General features: G+C 45.7%; 1 protein-coding gene across 2 annotated transcripts in view; it reads left to right on the top strand.

Annotated features, from left to right (window-relative positions):
• Positions 1 to 19,107, top strand: part of NEXMIF (neurite extension and migration factor) — a 136,877-nt gene extending 117,770 nt beyond the window's left edge. Inside the window, exons 3-4 of one of the 2 annotated variants that reach the window (XM_088527509.1) lie at positions 11,072 to 11,196; positions 14,063 to 19,107. In XM_088527509.1, coding sequence (XP_088383635.1) covers positions 11,121 to 11,196; positions 14,063 to 18,354 — 4,368 coding nt within the window. In that variant the 5' untranslated portion in view covers positions 11,072 to 11,120 and the 3' untranslated portion in view covers positions 18,355 to 19,107. Of the gene's footprint in view, positions 1 to 10,978; positions 11,197 to 14,062 lie in introns of those variants that run through there. The other variant, XM_088527508.1, reaches the window with a different exon arrangement.
• The last annotated feature ends 328 nt before the right edge of the window (positions 19,108 to 19,435 follow it).

Below are 19,435 nucleotides of genomic sequence, written 5' to 3'. Positions count from 1 at the left end.
GCACCGGAGCGCTTGGATTCCACATCTGAGGTTCACGGGTGAATAATTCAACACTTGAAAAAATGCTTCAGCCGCAGTGTGACATCCCCACATCTTCTTTCAGCGATATCCAAGACTTTAACTAAACACTGCTTCCTAGGGAGCCAGGGCAGCTGTCCAGATAGTTTTCCTCTTAAATATCAGCATTCCAGATTGTTACCTGGATACAGATGGAGATTTGGACTGATACCTTACAGGCCTGCATCTCCCTTAGGGTGGGATTTCGCCTTCAGAAACAGCCTTTGGCATTTGACTGAACCCAGAATATGGCTAAGTGAAAATTAAGAGATCCATCTCTCTGTTAAATTGACACTTCTATCTAATTGGGTGAATTGCTAGGGCATGCAGAGCTCTGGATAGGGCTGTTTGGGGATTTTAAATAAATGAAGCAAGTCTCAAAGGCAAATGTTGGCAGATTTATTAAACATCAATAGAATAATGCAAGAAAAGTATAAAACAGCCCTGTAAAATCACTCGCTTTATAGGAGCCCTATAAAGTAAACCTGCCAGCCTGTGTTTTAAAGCCAAATATGATGGCACTATGTCTCCCCCTTCAAATGGTTAAACTTGTAACAGTCCAGAAATGCAAGTATTAAAGTGTTCACACAACCTTAACTCAGCTTTCTTGAGCGTATGCCTTATAATAAGCCTTTAAATAAATGATCACATATTATTTTTCAAATAATTCATCCTTTTTCTGAATTACTATCTAAAAATGGATAGTATCATATAATTGTCATCAGTTCAGACTCCTTATCGGGCCTGATAAATTCTGTTCTCTGTGTGAAAAGTGTTTTGATCGCTTGCTTTTCCTCCTTACCCTTACTCCCTTTTTAGTCAGAAGCATTAGCGCCGTTAGATGCACGTCGTGGGATGAGACTGCAAAGCTATTTGAGGTGTAAAAATTGGCAGTGTGTCCATACAGCTATGGCAGCTGTATGGAACTACTACTGTATTATGCAAACACACTCAAGTCAGGAGGTCATGGATGGCCTGGGTGTATAAGTCTGTTTTAGGTTCTCCTTGCCCGGGGAATACCCAATACACCAAGACCGCATCTGGGAAAAATTGCACAATGATGTTTTATGTAAGAACCTGGTTGGATAATTAAAGGCTGGATAGAATTATCTGATGTAAGTACACAAGCAAATGGCCCTTCTGTTTACTCAGGTTATCATTATGTCCACGGTGGCTGTAATTCAGGGTGGCTAATTGGGTGCCGTGCTCAGCTCGGGGCGCTCCAGAGCCGGCGCTTTGGGGTCTCGTGGCCAGCGAGCGGGTTTGCTGCCCGTAGGTCTCCTCGTGCAGGAGCCCTTGCGCGAGTGCTCGTGGGGATAACCCTCTCCTCCTGCTGCTCCAGCTTCATTTCTTCCTATGGCTAGTGCAAGCCTTTGCTGCGTGGTTTTCCTTCCCATACTTTTAAGCAAACTCTTAGAAAGTAACACAATCTGTAACATAAACACTGAGTTGTATGTTAATTGCTAATAAGAGACAAATGAGCTTTCCTAAGAATTCCCTTTTATTAAAAAATGCCTAATTTGAAGATATTGGAAAAGAGAAGTGTTTATCCCACTAGGGTTACAGCAAATATCTCGATGAGCTTCCATATCCTCCTCCAATACCAGTAAGCTGAATTACCCTCTTTTGTCCTAACTCTATTATAAGTTTTTAAAGATCAATTTTTTTTTTCTTTCATTAAACACAGCGATTAACAGGGATGAGAAATAAATATATGGGAATCTTAACAAACCATAAACAAAGCAATGATCTTAAAAGTTTGGGACTAAGTCTCTTCAATATACCCCTTAAAAATCCATTTCCAAAATCCTCATGCTACCCTAGCTTTGTATTAATCCATATCTCTAAAGAAAATTTGACACGCCATCCTTCAGCTGAGTTACTTGATAATATCCAGTGTGCGAGGGACTGTGAAACATCCCCTTTCCTGGGAAGATTCTGCAATATTAATGTACTTGACCTTGGTCTCTCATATTTCCCGATTAGGTTCACAGGAAGAGTTTGCTAAGCTTTTAAGATACCATCTTGTAGACCTAAACGTAAATACTGAAATAGAAAGAGAATTTGGGTAATAAGTTCGTTTAAATTGAGTTATTCTACCCATCAAAAAAAGTCCATCCTGAACTCTTCTTTAATAGCTTTTGTTATTTTAGACTCGACTGATACATAATTAGCTTTGGAGAGGTCCTTGTGTTTTTGTGAGGTTAATACCCTGGTATCTCACTGAATTTTGAACCTTCTCAGATTTGTAAGGTTTTGAGTTTTTAATCATTCCAGCCTAATTTGCTCAGAAATGCAGGCCCTTAACATTTCAGATTTGTCTTAACTTTATATCCAGCAACTGAGTGAAGGCTACGTGTTTGGAATACACTTCTAAGGAGGAAGAGCAGAAGGAACCCCACGCTGCCGCTTGGTCACAAGGTAGATTCCCAAGTCCCCCCTCCTGCAAAACGTTTCTAATGCAGCATCCGCGCTCAACCCGGGATCGTTTTTGCACATCAGGACGGGGTGCGCAGTCTTGCATGTTATTTTTATAAATATCATGTAGTGCGTTGAGTGCCCTCTTAATTTTATCTGCAGTTTGTCTGCCTGCAATAAATCCTTAGCGATCTGGATTCGCACACCTAGCGCAGACACTGCATGGCTGCCTGCCAGCGTGCTGGCAAAAAGCTTGGCATTAGCAGTTATTAATGAAGTGAGTCTATAGGACACAAAGTTGGGACAATCTGTCACCTATATCCCTATTACAGCTATCTTCGATTGCTTCCAGTGGGAGGGAATATCTCCTCTGTGCAAAATCACATTAAACGGAGTCATTAAAACATTTTAGAGCCTTTAAAATTCAGCAGTAAACCCCTTTGGATCAGGTAGCTTATTGATCTTAGATTTTTGTATGATCCTCTTTCCCTCCTCCTTTGTAGTGGGGCTGTTTGGGGATTTTCTCTTCTGTTTCTGGTTGAGGCCAGGGTTTAGCTCTAAGATGAGCCTGAAATACAGGCAGCGAGATGGGTGATCCTGTCTAAAGTTGTCCAAAGTGTCCGTTCCCTCTCTTAAACTAAGCACTTGTTTTCTTTAGTATCCCTTACTGAATAGGATTGATTCCCTTTTGTGCTTCTGTTTGGGTCATGTTTTTTTTTTTTTTTTTTTTTTTTTGCTTTTACAGCTTAAAGTTGTTTTTCTGTTCTGTTTTTTTCCTGACAGTCTATTTATATCTAATTTCCAGTATCGGATGAAATTTGGGGACCCGTCTGCTTGTTTTTTACTTCTGGATCTGAAGAGGCTCTCTCAGTCCTGCTCTGCTCCCTTTTGGCTCTTGTTTTGCCTTTTCTTTACTGATGGCAGGGATGGTTTGTGTTCATTAATAAGCTTTGCTAATAAGCTACTTATTCTCATCAGGGCCTTGCCAGCCTTCCATAATAATTTCTTATCAATTTGCTCTTAGACATTTCTGAAAATCTTTGTATAGATCTTTTGCTTAGAGGGCAGCATAGAGTAGATTTGTATTCTTGAATACTGATTATATTTTGATTTCCTGTCTATTAAAATCCGATCTGCTAGAAAATAATGAAACCAGCTGATTTATAACCACGATGGAGCTGTGGAACAAATCAGTCCTAAAATACGTGCCTGTACTATGGGAAGGGGAGTTTAGGGTTATTCCTCTTAGAGATACTGTCTGATCTTGCTCTTTTAACAGGTTTACCATTTCCTAAAATACTCACCTTTCCTTGGTTCTTAGCACTGAACACCTCTCTTTCAGGAAATCACTGCAATCCACCCCATCCCACTCCAAAGATAACTTCTCTGCTTCTCTAAATATATTTGTAATCCTGATAAGCTATAAAAGAAGTGCTAACCCTGGCTGCATAGCTGCTAATAGACTTTTGAGATGACCTCTGATCAGAATCTTCATCCACCATCCCCACTTTTAATGCAGGAAGGATGTATTTAGCCAAAAATGACCCAACTGTCCTGGGGAGCAATAGGGTAGTGCCTGGGACAGGTTTCATCACTGATTTGTTAATAAACTTGTAGCAACTGTGCAGTACTCGGTGGGTCTGGCTTCAGTTGTAAAACCTCTCTTTGGGTAAGGCCATTCATCTTTCTTATTATCATAGAAATATTTTATCTTCAGACCATCACACATGTATTTTTGCCTTGTTCAGGATGTGAATTGACCCCTCTGCTTGACGGCACTCCTAAAAACTCATTGGAGTGTCCCCAGCTGTGCAGGCCTTCTTCTCCTTCCCCTTTTATAAAACGGGAATGGATGCCCAGAAAGAAACCTGGTCATTCTTCTTAATAGACCAATCTTATCTCAGTGTCCACAAATCCATTTTGACACTGAAATGCAGTGTACTTAACTGAAAGTCCAGTGAACCTACGGATATCTCCTCTACCTATGCATTCCCTAACCCTGGTTATTGCTGAGAGATAGCAGTCCCTGTTCCCTGTACTTGAGCCTTCCTCCTTCTCCCCTGTCTCCAAGTGCAGCTTCACCCCACATGCATGATGAAGAGAAGAGGTTTCCTCGTACTTACCTGAAAAATGAACTTTTGAGCAGAGCCTTGGCCACCACCTAGAAGTCCCTTCCAACCTCTACCATTCTGTGATCCTGTGATCTTTGGAGATGCCATCGTGGTGTATTCCTGCAAGCCCAGGTCACTTTTCATCTAGGAAACCCACTTGCTTTTTGACCCAAAATACCCTTTTGCTCCCATTTTCTCAATCTTTCAGTTCTCAGCATTACCCCATCGACCTTTTAGGCTCCGTTTCCCCGTTGCCCTTCAATCTCACGCTGGCTACGCAGAGCAAGCAGCATCTGGTGGGGTTTTCGAGTCCCCTCTCCTCCTTTGCATTTTGGTACTTTGGGTTTTAGCAGATATCTGCTCCCTAATACAGTACGGCATTATGCTGAAATAAGCTGCATTTCAGACATTCCTTCACGCATTTCAGCTTCTCAAGGATTTTAATTGCCGCCCTTTTCCCTTTATGATATACTGCTGTTCTTGATGTGTGAGAATACATTTATAGAGAAAGTGCCGTCTCTATTTTACATGTGCGTTGTCAGGAAGGCTATAATTTTGTTCACTTCCTTCCTTTTTCCTTAAAGTTATTTGTGACAGGTCTTGAAACACTTGCACCTCATGTCCTCCCGGCATAAGGTCAGAAACTGTCATTTATTTCAGAACCTGCTCAAAAATAGTGCCCTGCTAGTGTCACATTGCGGGGTCTGCTGGAGTTGGGGCTTGGGCTTGGCGATAATTGTTGCATCTGCTTTCAGCTGTGAAAAAAGTGGAGGGCTGGCTATGAATATTAACAAGCCATCCGTCCTTTACACCTTCTGGGAACACACTAGATCTTAAATTGTTTCTTCTTTTCATGATTTTTTTTGTGTTCTCCCTATTCTCCTCAAGCTCTTTTTTATCATCTTTGGGTATTCTTTTTCTTTCCCCAAATTTCTTCCTAATTGGAGGGTTTTATCCATAGTTGCTACGTTGCTGAACCTATTCTCAGTTAACTTTCTTTCTGTCAAACCTTACCTCTGGAGGGTTTTAGATGGCTGCTTGCTGGGATTAGCTCACCAGGGCCACCTTTGCTTTGTCTTGGTGGTTCTTCACTCATCGTCTTCTCCTACGTGGTGCCATCTCTGACACTTAAGGGCCTGAGAGCTGTTAGAAGACATGATTTCCTTGAGACATTTTTCTTGGAAAATAGCTTGGAACCAAGCCCTTGAATCTGGCATTTGTTTCCCAGGCAGAAGCAGCCCTTTAGGAAGGGGCTCTTTTCCCCTTGCCTTTTCCTTGACCAGGGTCACCCCTAGAGCTCCAGCATTTCTGGAAATCCCGTGTACTCCATGCAGAGACGTTTCTGTGTGTTTTTTCCTTGCCCTGGTACATGGTAAAATTTAGAAAACCTTGGCCTGAATAAAAATTCTTGGGAAAACAGGCTTATTGCAGAGGTGCATCCAGAGAACCTCTTTCTGGAGGCATTGTAATAAAATATATCACTGTAATGCAGAATTATATATCACTGGTAAGTGCAGAATTTATCAGTTCAGCCACCAAATATCAAGTGAATGTAAAAATCAAGGATTGAATGGAGTCCTTAGGATAAGAGGGATTTGGGGAACTTTCAGAATCTGGCCAGGGAGCGGAGTCATTGCGTTTGCTTCTCAGCCTGGCACTGGGAGCACAGTGGGACTGGCAGAGCCCAGGCTGGCTGCACTGACACCGCGTCCGTGAGAGACTCCCTATCCTACGTTCTGCACAGGTTTCTGCCAAGCTAAAACAAAGTACAATAAAATAATACATATTTTTCTCTGCAGAAATGTGCTGGCCTTGTTTTGGAGGGTCTGGTCTCTGCTTTTCAGTTCTGCCAGAGGGTCGATGAAGTCCAGTGAGGGCAGAGGATGTTGCTGTTTGCAGGAGCGCGTGGCGCGTGCAGCTCCTGTTCGCACCGTGGATAAAGCTGCAGCCTTTCCTACTATTACTCCAGTGAATGTAAATATCTCGGAGACATTTACATGGTATTTCTTTTTAAGTATATAATGTTTTCATTCAAAAGTATCATAATTCTTAAAAGACCTGTCAGAGGCTCTGACATGCAATTAATTTCTCTAAAGCTCTATTTTTTTTTTTTTTGAAAGATAGGACTTTATCTATGGGACTCACTCTAACACCTGCGCTTATTCACAACTCTGCAGAAAAAAAGGCACATCTTCTGCTCCACTTTCTTCCCCCTCTTCTCCAGAAAAAGATTTTCCTTTGCTTTGGATACTCCCTCTCCCCTCATCATCTCTAGCAAATAAAAGCCCTTGTAGAAGGTGGGTGAACACCGGAGCTGGCACGCTGGCTTTTGTCTGGGTGCTGGTGGCCTTTTGGATGTTCAGCTTTAAGCTGAAACACCATCACAGCCTTAATTACGGCGCAGCAATCACTAACCCATAATCTAGTCCATCGCATGTAATTTCTCTATGTGTAGGTGGCTTTTCAGGCAGTCTGGGAGGCTGTTTGTTTTACCTGGTGGATTTTTTTCCTCTGCTTGGGAATGTATTAAGCCGCAGCAGTATAATGCTGGGGCGCAGGAAATCTGAACAAGGAGATGTTCAGCTAGCCATGGCTGTGTAGATAAGCAGCCAAGGACTGGATCCCATGGCAGTCATGGCCCCGCCACTTTCTGCGACTCCTTTCTTAGCCACTGTCATCTTCATTTCTGGCAGCTGGGTTCTCAATAGACACTTAAGCCCATGGTGCAATCAAGAGAATTCTTTCCCTATGAGTGAACCTACTGAAGCTCTCCTGAAGCTTCTGCTCTCCTCCTCCTCCTCCTGAGACCTGGAGAATCGAGTGGATTTCACCTACCTCCACGTCTTGGACCATCTGCTTTGGCCTGCCATCATCTTCCTCAGTCCCCTCCACCTCCCATCAAGTTCATACAATTCAAGCTGGTGTTGGAATTTCCTCCTGACGCTTCTTCACAGCAGCTTGACCTCAGACGGGGGTATCTTCGGTGGCCTGGTGCGGTATGAAACCCACCTTTTACTGTCCTGCCTGCAGTTGACTTTGTGATCATTGCGCACTCACTACCCCTTATACAGTCGCTGCTGATAGTCTTTATACCCCATACCATGAGTTCCTCTCCACTTTCATTTCATTTGCTTCAGGGAGCCAGCTGCTCTTCTCCTGTTGCTCCCATCCCCTGTGTCTCCTTCTGCTCCGTTGCACTGAGCCCCCTTGTCAGCTTTTCTCCCACACTAGCTCATGTTTCCTCCATTCCCGGTGGGATCTGACCTCTCATGGTCATGCTGCTCCCGAAGGGCTTCTTGTGCCATAGGTCCCTGCAAACTCGAGTGCCATTTCATCTCCTTTCCTCTCCCTTCAGCCACATCCATAGATCCCCCACTGATCCCTTGTTCTTTCCAGCTCATTTCTAGAGCTCACATTTTTCCTCCCGAGTTACCTCAGTCCATGCTCTTTATGTAAATAGTTATGCACGGGTGCATCCCCTTAACTCCTATATTTTGTCATCTTTCTCCATCTTTGGATTGCGCCCACCAAAACCTGGCTCTCTGCGGTGCTTGCTCAGAAACACCTTGTCCACATTATTACTTTCTCTCTGGAGCTGCTCTGTGCCCTGTGAGTGACAACTTTATATGATTGGAGAATTACAGTTTCCCCTTTTGTTTTATGTTTTATTCATCGGAGGCCATTGTTTTAATGGGGCTACAGTTATGTTACCAGCTGCAATCAGGCCACCTGTGGCATTTTACACCAAGCTCGGTGTATCCCAGCAAAACAGCAGCCGGCACCGAGACGGTGCTGATGCTCCTACGTGATGCAGGAAGATGCAGCCTGGCTCTCAGCTCCTTTTGCTGATAAAGCTACGACGTGACTGCTGCAGAACTGAGCTCTCTGCAGCAGCCCTGGATCATCTCTAACGCCCTAAGCTGCTTCCTATGGGTTAAGCGTTACGTGGAGCAGTGCGAAAAAGCTAAGTAGTATCCTGATTTGGCTTATATACTTGGATAACTTGAAATATTGCTATGATTCTCCCTATGAATATAAATATTACTATTAAATATTTATATGATGGTCATACTCCAAGGCCTCTCCAGGATTGAGGCAATATTTCTGCTGGAGCTGCAAAATGAGAAACCATTGCGCATCCTTTGGGGAAAAACAGGTTCAAGGCAAACAAAAGCAGGTCCCTTCTTACACGGCACGTAAACTGGCAGAGGCCTTAGCACGAGGGGCTGTGGAAGGGGCTGTGCAAACGGGGTAGAAAGTGGTTAGGCAAATGAGGGAAGTATGGAAGCCCTTAGAGCAGAGGGTTGCAAGCTGGGGTGGTGAGCGGGGCTTTCGCTTTGTGTCCCCCTGTGACCGTCCTCAACAGTCGAGCCTATGGGTTGGTCTTTCCCGTTCGGCTGTTCTTGCGTGATAGTTACGTGCTTTGAGTCCGTGGGACAGTGTGGTGGGAGCAGCAGCTGCAGAGCTGGTTTCTGCTCCGCATCACATCCTGCTCCTTCAAGGGAAGGAGGTGGTGCCCCTGCTTGGTGCTGCCTGGATGAGCTGCTGTTGGAGCATCTCCTCTGTCCTCCACAAAGATGGTGGGATCAGAGCGAACAGCAATGTTGATTATAACCTTCTGTGCTTGGAAGATGTCACCTTACAGCCAGATCATCCACAAATGCTTTTCGGAGCATCTTTGGAAGCAAGCTCGTGAGCAGAGAGTTCAACCTGTAAGTGTGCACAGCCAAATATCCTCTCCTCCAACTCTACCTGCCTGCAGTTAATTGAAATGAAAGATCTTGGCCCATCCGTGTTCTGCCTGGAAAACCGCAAAGGTGTGCGAAGCGCATTTATCGAAGCACAACATATTTGAGCTCCTTAATTCAGCTTTTCTTCCTCGCGCAGCCCATTCCAAGAAGCTGTGCTGGCTCATTTAGTCCTTTAGCCTCTGATTCTCCTGAACGTATGTTTATAGGCAAGAGATATTATTAAGGAGGCATGATGTTGCAGACTGTTCCTGGAAAAAGCAGAGCGGCTTTCACACTTAAAAGTTAATCTTCTGCAAGTCGCATGTAAATACTCCAAACGATGTGAGATCTGTGATTTGGAGGTTTGCTAGATACGCTCGGAGTCGCTTCTGCTAAAACATGTCAGCAATTCTGCTGCTGCTGGCGTTGGCTGCGGAAGGAAAGCTCTCGTCAACCACAGTGGGAGCCCGGGGTGTTGGGAAGAGTGTGGATGTTGGTGGGAGCGAGGAGTCCGACTTGGACGCGCCGCTTCGCGTTGTGAGAGCTCGGCAACGCGGATTTGCATCCGAGTGAAACTCTCAGGGTTAGTTAAATATTCCTCTTCAATATGCAAAGGAATGGAGTTAGGGATGCTTGTTATTCTTATCCTACTCTTGGTGTCACACCATCTTTAAGTTCAGTGAAGGCTTCACTTACTAAGACGGTTGTAAAGATTTCACATTAATTAAGAGGACTCCACTGAAAATTTGAATATGAATGAAGCTCCTCTTCTGAACCCAGGGCAGGGAAGGCTGGGGGAAGAGCAGGCATTGACAAATGTTGATTTAGGAGGAAAAATCACTCTCAACCAAAAGCTGTGCTCCAGCCTAGGACCTGCTCCATGAGAGAGAGCTGAGTTTGAGTTGCCAGAAGGAAAGAACAGATTCTGTGTTTAATTTACAGCCAAAGAAGTGAAACGGTGATGCTCAGGCCACCTGGAGGGGTATCTCATGCGGCAGCGCTGGGGCCGGGTTCTCCCTGTGGGGTGCGGACACAGACACGGCTCACGTCACAGGGTCTCACGCTCCTTGACAGCCAGTCACGTCCATGCAAGGGATGGGTGGATTTCTCCGTCTTTTAACGGAGAAAGGAAGCAAATAGAGGGCTGCTTCTGATCTCTGCTTTGACCAGTGCTCGTGCAACTGAGAAAAAATATCAATTAGCAGGGACCGGTGAGGGCAGCAGTAGGTGACACAAGGATGAGGCCAAATTCCAGAGGACAGAGGGGGATGAAGTGTCTAAAATGAAAACAGAGGTTATAGACACCTAAAAGTCTCGGGGCAAGTCTTTCTCCTCCTTGTTTTCCTGGGAGAAGTGCCCTCCTCTGTGTGCATCCCTGCTCGCCCCTCTGTTGAACGGAGACCATGATGCCCACCTGCTTTTGTAACACACTTTCAGATGATGCGAAAGGCATTGCTGAGGGGAAGAGCACTGCTCAAAGGTCTAAAGAAGGCCTTTGGGGAAGAAAATGGTGATGTACATCATTTTAACCCCGCTGAAATACATTGAGCTTAGCTTTTGGAGTGGATAAGTGAAGCTATGGTAGCCTTAATAAAATAGTATTTGTCCTCATCAGCAGGTAAGGGGCAGCATGTGATGTGGTGTGTATGTGTGTGCTTTTTTATTTATTTTTATTGTAGTTATTTTTTATTCACGCTTCCCTGAGCTGATTTTGGGAATTGTACTGACTGTGGTTATGTTTCTGGAAACGCACAGGTTGGCCAGATGCAGTGGGGCATGGAATGAACAGAAAGAGGTTAAATTGATGGATGACCAACAAGAGCAGGATTGTGCCTCAGAAGACCAAGAAACTATCCTGATTAATGGGGTGAAAGAAAATGGTAAGGAACCTAATTACGCTACATGAGGGAGCAGCAACTACTTGCAAGGAAACTTATTTTCCTCCTTCCTTTTATGTATTTAATTTTAGTTGTGTGCAGGTATCTCTAAAATGTAGAGCACTAGGGTAAATGGGTGTTTTCTGCAAAGATGTCACTCCAGCTATGAATCTACAGCTTTTTAAGTCTAACAAGTACTGCTTATGCCCATGCATATGCATGGTTGGAAATGTTTATGTGCACATGCAGTTTGAATTATGGATTTTTGCTTGATTTCTCAGGGAAGCAACTCATATGAGATCACATTGTCCTTCTGCCTGTTGGGATCCTTTTCGTCTCTTCACGATTCCTTACGAAGCCGTTAGCTAATCTCAGCCAAATTTCAGTGAAAGATGCTCAGTCTCTACAAATCTGGGTAAAAGCAGAGATTGGGTAGAAGAAACAGACCCAACTTTGCACCCCCAGGAAGGGAAGGTCCAACCTGTGAGCTGATGATATTTGTCCCATGTGGATCCTTGGGACAGATGTGCAAGGAAAGCAGGATTCATTAGTTCTGCTGCTTTCAGGGCCTTTTTGAAGCTGCGTGTGGTATTGTGATCATTCCAACAGCGCAGACCTTTTCCATTTGCCAACTGAAGATCCCATTAGGATTCTGGACACCTCTTTAGTGTATAAACAACCGCTGCTACTCGCAGTCATGATCCTCTGAACTACTAAGTCATTTCAGCTTTCATTGACATCCGTGGAGAATGATCGGTCCCTTCGAGGAGCCTGTCTGAAGTAGCTTTTTCTTATTCAATCTAATCTATTCCATACTTACTTTCAAAAGCAATAACTAATTAGGAATAATAGCGTCCTGCTCGCCTGAAAACCTGATTGAAATAAAAATTCCTTGGAACATGTTCTCAAGGCACTTGGCCTTGCCGTTGCGAGCTGCAGTAAGCATCAGCTTACTGGTGTCGAGGCAAAGCTTGACATTTTTGTTCTTCACAGTGTTTCTGTGGAGCTGTTTGGTTAACTTTCTGGGTTTTTTTTTTAGACTTTGTATTATCCTATAAAGTTTGCAATATATAAAAATATCTAAAAAAATATTTGTGTAGGTGTATCAGGTTGACCCTGTTCTCCTTTTGGAAGGCAGCGGGGCCTGGCAGGCAGCTCTTGTGCCATTGCCACTCTGGTGCTGAATTTTGACTGATGCTTTTTGCACCCTTGTGCCCGTGCTGCCAGCTGGACTCGGCTGCATTGGTTAGTTCAGAGCAGCCCTTAGCTGCTGTCCTGCACAGCTCAGGATATGGCACACCATTCCCATGCATTCCCAGCAGCATGGTCAGTGTTTTCCCTCCACAACTCCCCATGTACTCCTGAGCTCTAGTTGGGTTAAAACAGAAAAGGCCTTTTTGGTTCTCTGTTGCTGGTTTAATTTTTAACTGCAGTTATTCTGGAGTATCAGTTACTTTAGAGCTTTCATGCAACACACCCTTCATTATAGGACAGTGCAGTCGCTAGGAAATCAGGTTTGGGCATTTAGTCTTCACAGGAGGTAATTTCATTCATATGGGTACAAACCTTAAAAAATAGAGAGTTTAATTTATGGAATAGCATCTCTGGGTATTGAATGCAGCATTTGAGATTGAAATTCCGCATTCTGATCAGTTTGGGATAACAGCACTTGTCACAGGTGTTCCCAATAACCCTGGAGGTGCCGCATCTTTCCATCTGCTCTCTGCTTGTGAGGCAGCTGCGTCTTAAAGTGGTCGTCCCTTCTCAAAAAATGCCTGTTATATCTGCTGGACTTGCAAAATGCTCATGGCATTGCTGGGGGCTGCTCTTTTCTGTATTTGCTCCATCCACATGAGGCGCTTCCACCCCTCAGTTAGCAATGAGTGGAGCCGTAGTGCTCTGCCAGCCCTGCTGATTTCAATGAAATTATCCAAAAGGTTAGATGTGTGCCAGTATAAAAGCATCAGGATTCAGCTCTAGGTCGGCAGAGGTCTTTGGATGTTGCAAATGCATGCATTTGTGTATTTTTTTAATACAGAGATATCAGAGTGTGTTCATGGATGAAAAGACATTGTATTTAAATTTCAAGGGTCATATCATTCGTTGAGCCAGAAGTCAGATAAAAGTATATTCATAATTTTGCTCTACCATAAAATAGTGCCATGAGGTTAAAAAATAAAAAGAAAAGAAAAAAAATTCTTAGATAAAAGAAATCTTCATGTTAAAAAGGTATTCTGTAAATTGGGAAAAATGAAAGAATTGCAAAAAAATAACAATTATAGAACAAAATGTTTTAAACTCTCTGTGCTATCTTCTACGTTTCTCTCAGTTCGGACAGTAACAAAACAACTACTTGTATTATAATTACACGTAACTTAATGCTCGAGCAGTAATGAAGTTCAGGTACGCTTAGGCTGCAGACACTGCAGAGGGACGTTTTGTTTCTTTAAGAATCTTATTTTTCCATTAATTTTTTAAACGTTAATGGGAACATTTTTATTAGGCTTGTTTTGTTTTTTAATAACCTTGTCAGATTTGAACGGCAGTATCCAGGTAACGGTATGTATATGAGAAAGAAAGAGCGGATGGTTTGGGTTTTTTTAACCATAATCTTGTACCTACTCCAGCTGGCTCCGGGGGGTAGAGTGTTTACCTCTCTGGGCTTTGTACATCGTGAGATTAATTAGGGACGTAAATGAGCGATCGCAATCTCGTGGGGAAGAGCTGCTGCCTCCCAGGCAGGCGTTGGGAAGAGTCACCTGCCGGCCCCCGGAAAAGGGCAGCGGGGAGGCAGCTGGCGCGCCAGGGTGCTAAACTCTGCCCTTCCTTCCCTCTCTCATCCTTCCTCCCTTTCCTTAAATCCCCGCAGAACCGCACGAGGCGGCTGCCGACGAGAGGCCTTGCGCTACCGTGGACGCTGCCGCGACGTTCCCGGCCTTGACGACGGCTCCGAAGGAAAACCAGGCCCTGCACCGCGCGCTGCCTGCCCCGTCGTGCAAGAAGCCGTGCGTGCTGAGCCCGCCGTCGCCGCTGCGGCTCCCCGATGCGCCCGAGCACGCGTCGGACGACTCCTCGGCGCACGCCATCTCCCTCACGTCGTGCGTGACCAAGGGCATGAGCTCCTGGTCACTGCCGGGCGACTGCGAGAAGGCTCCCTTCACCATCATGGAGCCCGGGGGCATGTCGGCGCTCACCGGCGACTGCCTCATGCAGCCGAGCCGGACCTGCCTGGGCTGCTTTATTGAATCAAAGGACGGCATTGATGCGGAGCCGGGAATAAGCCTGAAAGTGGGTGATATAAATAGGGATTATGACACCTGTTCGGTCTCTGATATAGGGATTCACTGCATGAGCACAGGAGAAACCATGAGATACGGGGATCAACTGCTTTCAGACCAGCTTTTAAGCTTCCCTATGCATAAATCGAGGGCAGCAGACAAAAGGGATGCAGAAAAATCTGACAGTGATTCAGAGGACCCCACTCAGAAAAATTATTACGAGGGATTACTACTAGACAAATGCAACGGTGAGGAACCTTTACTAACAAATCCGAACCAGGAATGGGGCTATTTTGAATCTTTCATTAGCGAAAGTAAAATTGAGCTGCTTGACCTTTGCTCCAAAAATGAGCTTTCTGTAAATCTGTTTTCGGAGGAGGATGTGGATAATTACATGTTTGATGATGACGATTCAACCTTGGGAAGCGACGTCTGCTCCTTAAAGATTAGATACGAATCTTTCCAGGACAACGTGCGTGAGAAGACCACGGCCCTGCAAGAGGATGCCCAGTTCAACTTCTTCCCCAGCGTGTTCAGCAACTGCACTAAGAGGGACAGCAGGAGCAGCCTGAAAAGGGGGCCGGGGGGGGCCACAGACCCTTCTCAGTTCAAGTCTGAAGAAGGCATCATCTGGGGGGAGGAGGAGGAGGAAGGGGAGGAAGAGGAGGGCGAGGAGGAGGAGAAAGCTGCCTTAAATAAATCATGCAACAGTGCAGAGATGGTGCAGTACGTGGGCTCCAAACGGAGCCACTTCTTGGACTCGGTGAATTCCACGGAGGACTCCGGGGAGTTCAGTGATGACAGCACCTGCACCGAGTCCTCCTACGATGTGCTGCGGGATATCAAGGACTGCAGCCGCTACCTGTCCAGGGAACACTCCACTTCCTTCATCCAGCAGAACTACGGATTGCGGGCAAAGAGGAAAGTGCGATACAGCGACGACTACCTGTACGACGTGGACTCCATCGAGAACGAGAAGATCCTGGATAAGAAAGAGTGGCTCCCTGACGGGCCCAAGGAAGAAGACGACGACGAGTGGTGCCCAAAGAAAAGACGAAAAGTCTCTCGCAAGGAGCCCCCTGTTATCATCAAGTACATCATCATTAACAGGTTTAAGGGGGAGAAGCATATGCTGGTGAAGCTGAGCAAAGTGGATGCCAATGAGACGACCGTCACCCTGAACGAGGAGCTGCTCAGCAAATACGAGAAGCTGGCCCCGCTGAAGGGCTTCTGGCAGGAGAGGCAGCAGAGCCGCATGGATTTGCTCCGATCGTCTCTCTACCACAAGCAGAATTTCTATCTTAACGGCTCAGATGCTTCGTTCCTCCCTCACCCACGGAAGCGAAAATGCAAGCTAGCAAACAGGCACAGGATTCAGAGAATTAAAGCCATCGAGCAGTCGGTGAGCAAGCTGGGCTCCTGCTCCGTGGATCCCAAGCAGCCTTGCAGCAGTAAGGAGGACACGGGCCTGAAAGGGCTGCAGGCGCTGGCCATCGCCACCCCCGGGTGCACCAACGGCCTGCATGTGAGTGACATCCCCAGCCTCGCCGCCGTGAAGTGCAAAGCGCAGGAGCGGGACCTGAAGGGGACAGAGAGGAAAGTGCTCCGCCGAATCAAGTTCAAAAGCGAAGCCAGGTTGAAATGCAAGAAAATCAAAGCTGCTGCCAGTACAGCGGAGGGCTCCCCAGCGCTGGAAAACCTAGACCCTGCAGTTCGTTTGAAGGACGAAGATATTCCTTGTGCTTCAGACAGCTCCCATCTTCCGGAGTGCCCCGAGGATAAGATTGCTAAAAATGCTGCTTTCCTCCCATCCACCTCCTCGTCAGACAAGCCTCTACCATCTGCTAACATCGCCGCCAATGTCCCCCTGATCCCCGGAGGGTATCTGCAGACATTGTTGGACGCTTCTGATTTGTCGAGCAACACGGGGATCTCCTACTTCAGCCAGCACCCCGCCGAGCAGCAGCCCGCGCTGCCGGGCCTCGTGCCGGCGGAGAAGCCGTTCCCGGCGCTGCAGCCGGCGCAGAGCTGCGTGCTCTCGCCGCCCTCCGAGTCGGAGCTGCAGCACTCGCCCGGCCACCTGGACATGGAGCAGAGCAGCTTCGGCAGCGTGTGGCCGCCCGGCAAGGCTGCCGCCAGCAGCCCGCAGGAGTTCCCCGGCGACGTGCGCGAGGCCGCGGGGCTGCCCAGCGAGTTCGGCGGCGCGGCGGGTGCGGACGCCCTCCCGGCCGCTGCGTACGCTCAAGTCAATCTGAATAGCGGCAAATTGCTCTACCAAAAAAATTACATGCCGGATAACCAACAAGTGCAGTCTGATGATTCTTATCAGTCATGTCATTTCGCTAATGGAGAGGGGCGCTTTCATTTCCAGCGAGGCACGCTGAGCACGGATGATGGCAGGCTCATTAGTTTTGATTCAGTGGGTTCGTTGTCAGTTAGTTCGAGCAATTACAGTTCTTTAAGTTTAAAGTCTTGCGAGAAGGACGGCGAGGATGATATTAACGATGACTTCTTGGCCCACTGCAGTCCCAAGCTAGTGATCCAACAAAGCATAGATGAAATAACCCCCCTGAAGGAGTCCACAGACCTCTTAGACATCTCCAACTTCACTCCCGATAAGTTCCGTCAGTCCTCCCTGTCGGAGATGTCTCCTCCAGACACTCCCAACCTCTCCCCGCAGATAGCCGGCTCTGATGCCAAACCCCTGGGCACCCTGAAAGGCTTTCAGGAGAGCACCCAGGCTGTGCTCAACAATTCTGAGAAGGTCAAGTGGAACTGTGGGGTCCTTCAGACCGAGGAGCAGGCAGATAATGGGTTTACTTTAAATAATCATCAGTTTCAGTTCCATATGTTCAACGATGAAGATTCTGTCAGCCTCCTCGAAAAAAGTCCGTGCTTGTCAACATTTAATGAGCCATCTGGTCAAATTAGCACCAATAGCAAAGTGTCAAAATCTAAGAGGAAAAGTTCATCCAGCAAGAATGCGGGTACAAACCAAAGCTCTTCCCAGAAAACCACTAGGAAAAAATCTCCCAAAACCAACAAAGCAACTGATAAGCCACAAGGTAAAAATTCCAGGCAGACCCCCAAAACAACCCGGAAAGGGAAAAATGCTGCAGGAGCCACTGGCGAAAAGGCTCAAGCAGTTGGCAACAGGGCGGTCAATCAGCTAAGTAACGCGGCCTCCACCACCAAGGGCCTCGCCGAGAGCGTTCAGCACTGCAGCCCGACCACGGTGAAGATAGGGAAGCATAACGGACTCTCCGGGGAATGGTCACTGGGGAAGGACCCCGCCACTGGCTGGTCGGAGCCCAGCATAGGAAGCACCAACAGTCTCCTGGATGACGATCAGAGGGAGTTTGAAGAGCCCTCCAACATACTCTCCAACATTGCATCAGGAATGGCAGACGTTCAGAGGTTTATGATGGCCTCCATCGAACCCCTGTGGGGGCCCGTTGGCCATAACAGCGTGCCAGATATATTCCGGTCACCTGAATCAAACAGCCTGAAATTGAAAACGCTAAAAATTTTGGCAGGGACATCACAAGAATCGAAGAAAAAGGCCAGCAGCGGCTCTCCAGCGACGGCCAAGAGTCACAAGTCAAACAAGGGCTCCAGCAAAAACGGCAAAGCCACAACGTGTGACCCCGGCCGCCCCAACTGCTCGCCTGGGTACAGCACAGACATTCACTCTCCCTTTTTTGATAAAAACTATAGTAACCTGAGCACTTTAGGCAATAACGGACCTACCCATAAAAAACTGTACCGTCATAAATCAAGTTCTAAATCACTGAGGGATGAGAACTGTAAAATAAAGCGAACAGACCGTGAACAGACCCATAAGGACCCATCTGTGACAGCTTCTTTTGAAAAACTGAGGTAATGCTGCACCAAACTGGCTGGAATGCCCCTTTAACTTTCCTACTACCTGCTAAGCCCGCTGTTCCTCATTTTTTCCTTCCTGAAAGCAAAAGTTGCATGAAAAAAAAAGACATTCCCCTTTTACAGTTTTGATTTTGGTTTTGGTTTTGGTTTTGGTTTTTAATGCATGAATATACTTATTACTTGCAAGCTACCTAAAAGAATGACCAATTTTCTGGCTTGGCTGGGGTTAAAAAAACTAACAAGGCTACTCTTTTCTGCTGTTTGGCTTCTTCAGTTTTTAATTACTTATTTATTGGGGAAAAAAAAACAATTACACGCTCTTTTTAATGGTTTTGCAAAGGAAAGACTTTTTTTTGAACATTTTGTAAAAAATAAAACACAAAAAAGAGGTTATGCATCCAAAAGCCAAGATACCTAAACTAAAGGCTCTTTAGTTTGCAAAATGAGAAACTCATTCATAGTTGAGCTTCAAGCTGCAATTTTGAGCGCTTTCGGGCCCCCTCTGCTGTTTGTATCCTAACCTGCATCATAAAAGCTGCATCTGCTCTTAGCAGAGCTTAGAGCGTATGATCCTGTCGTGGTGACTCCACATGAGCTAACTAAGATGGCATAAAATGTTTGGTTTTTCTGCAGGGAATCAGACTCCATTCTTCTTAAAGCAGAAACAACATTTTTGGTTTTACCTGTATTTGAAGAAGAGACTCCCTTTTCTAGAAAGACGTTTGATGTTTCTTTCTCTCCTTTTTTTTCTTTTTTTTTCTTTTTTTCTTTTTTTTTTCTTTTTTTTTTTCGCTTTTTCCGTCCGTCCGTTTGTTCCTTTCAAAATATGCCTTGTGGTATGTTGACATGTAAGTGCTAAGATGAAGAGTTTGAAATTGTGGGGTTATATTCTTTGAAAGCGAACCTAATCTGGTATTCTCTGTGAAAGACTGTTGAAAAAAAATCATACTGTTGTACAGTAGTTTATGCACTATTACCCACAGCAACAACAAAAAAAATTGTGCCAAACTATGAACAAGTGACTGTATTGTATATATTTTTACTTCTCTATCGACATTGGGTTGTGAGTGTTTTCTGCA

Source organism: Tinamus guttatus, unplaced genomic scaffold (genome assembly GCF_059628265.1).
Source record: "Tinamus guttatus ecotype Peru unplaced genomic scaffold, ASM5962826v1 Tinamus_guttatus_pri_ptg000287l, whole genome shotgun sequence".
Taxonomy (NCBI): Eukaryota; Metazoa; Chordata; class Aves; order Tinamiformes; family Tinamidae; genus Tinamus; species Tinamus guttatus.
The sequence above is the reverse complement of the archived record's forward strand: the minus strand, read 5'-3'. Positions and strand labels throughout refer to the sequence as shown.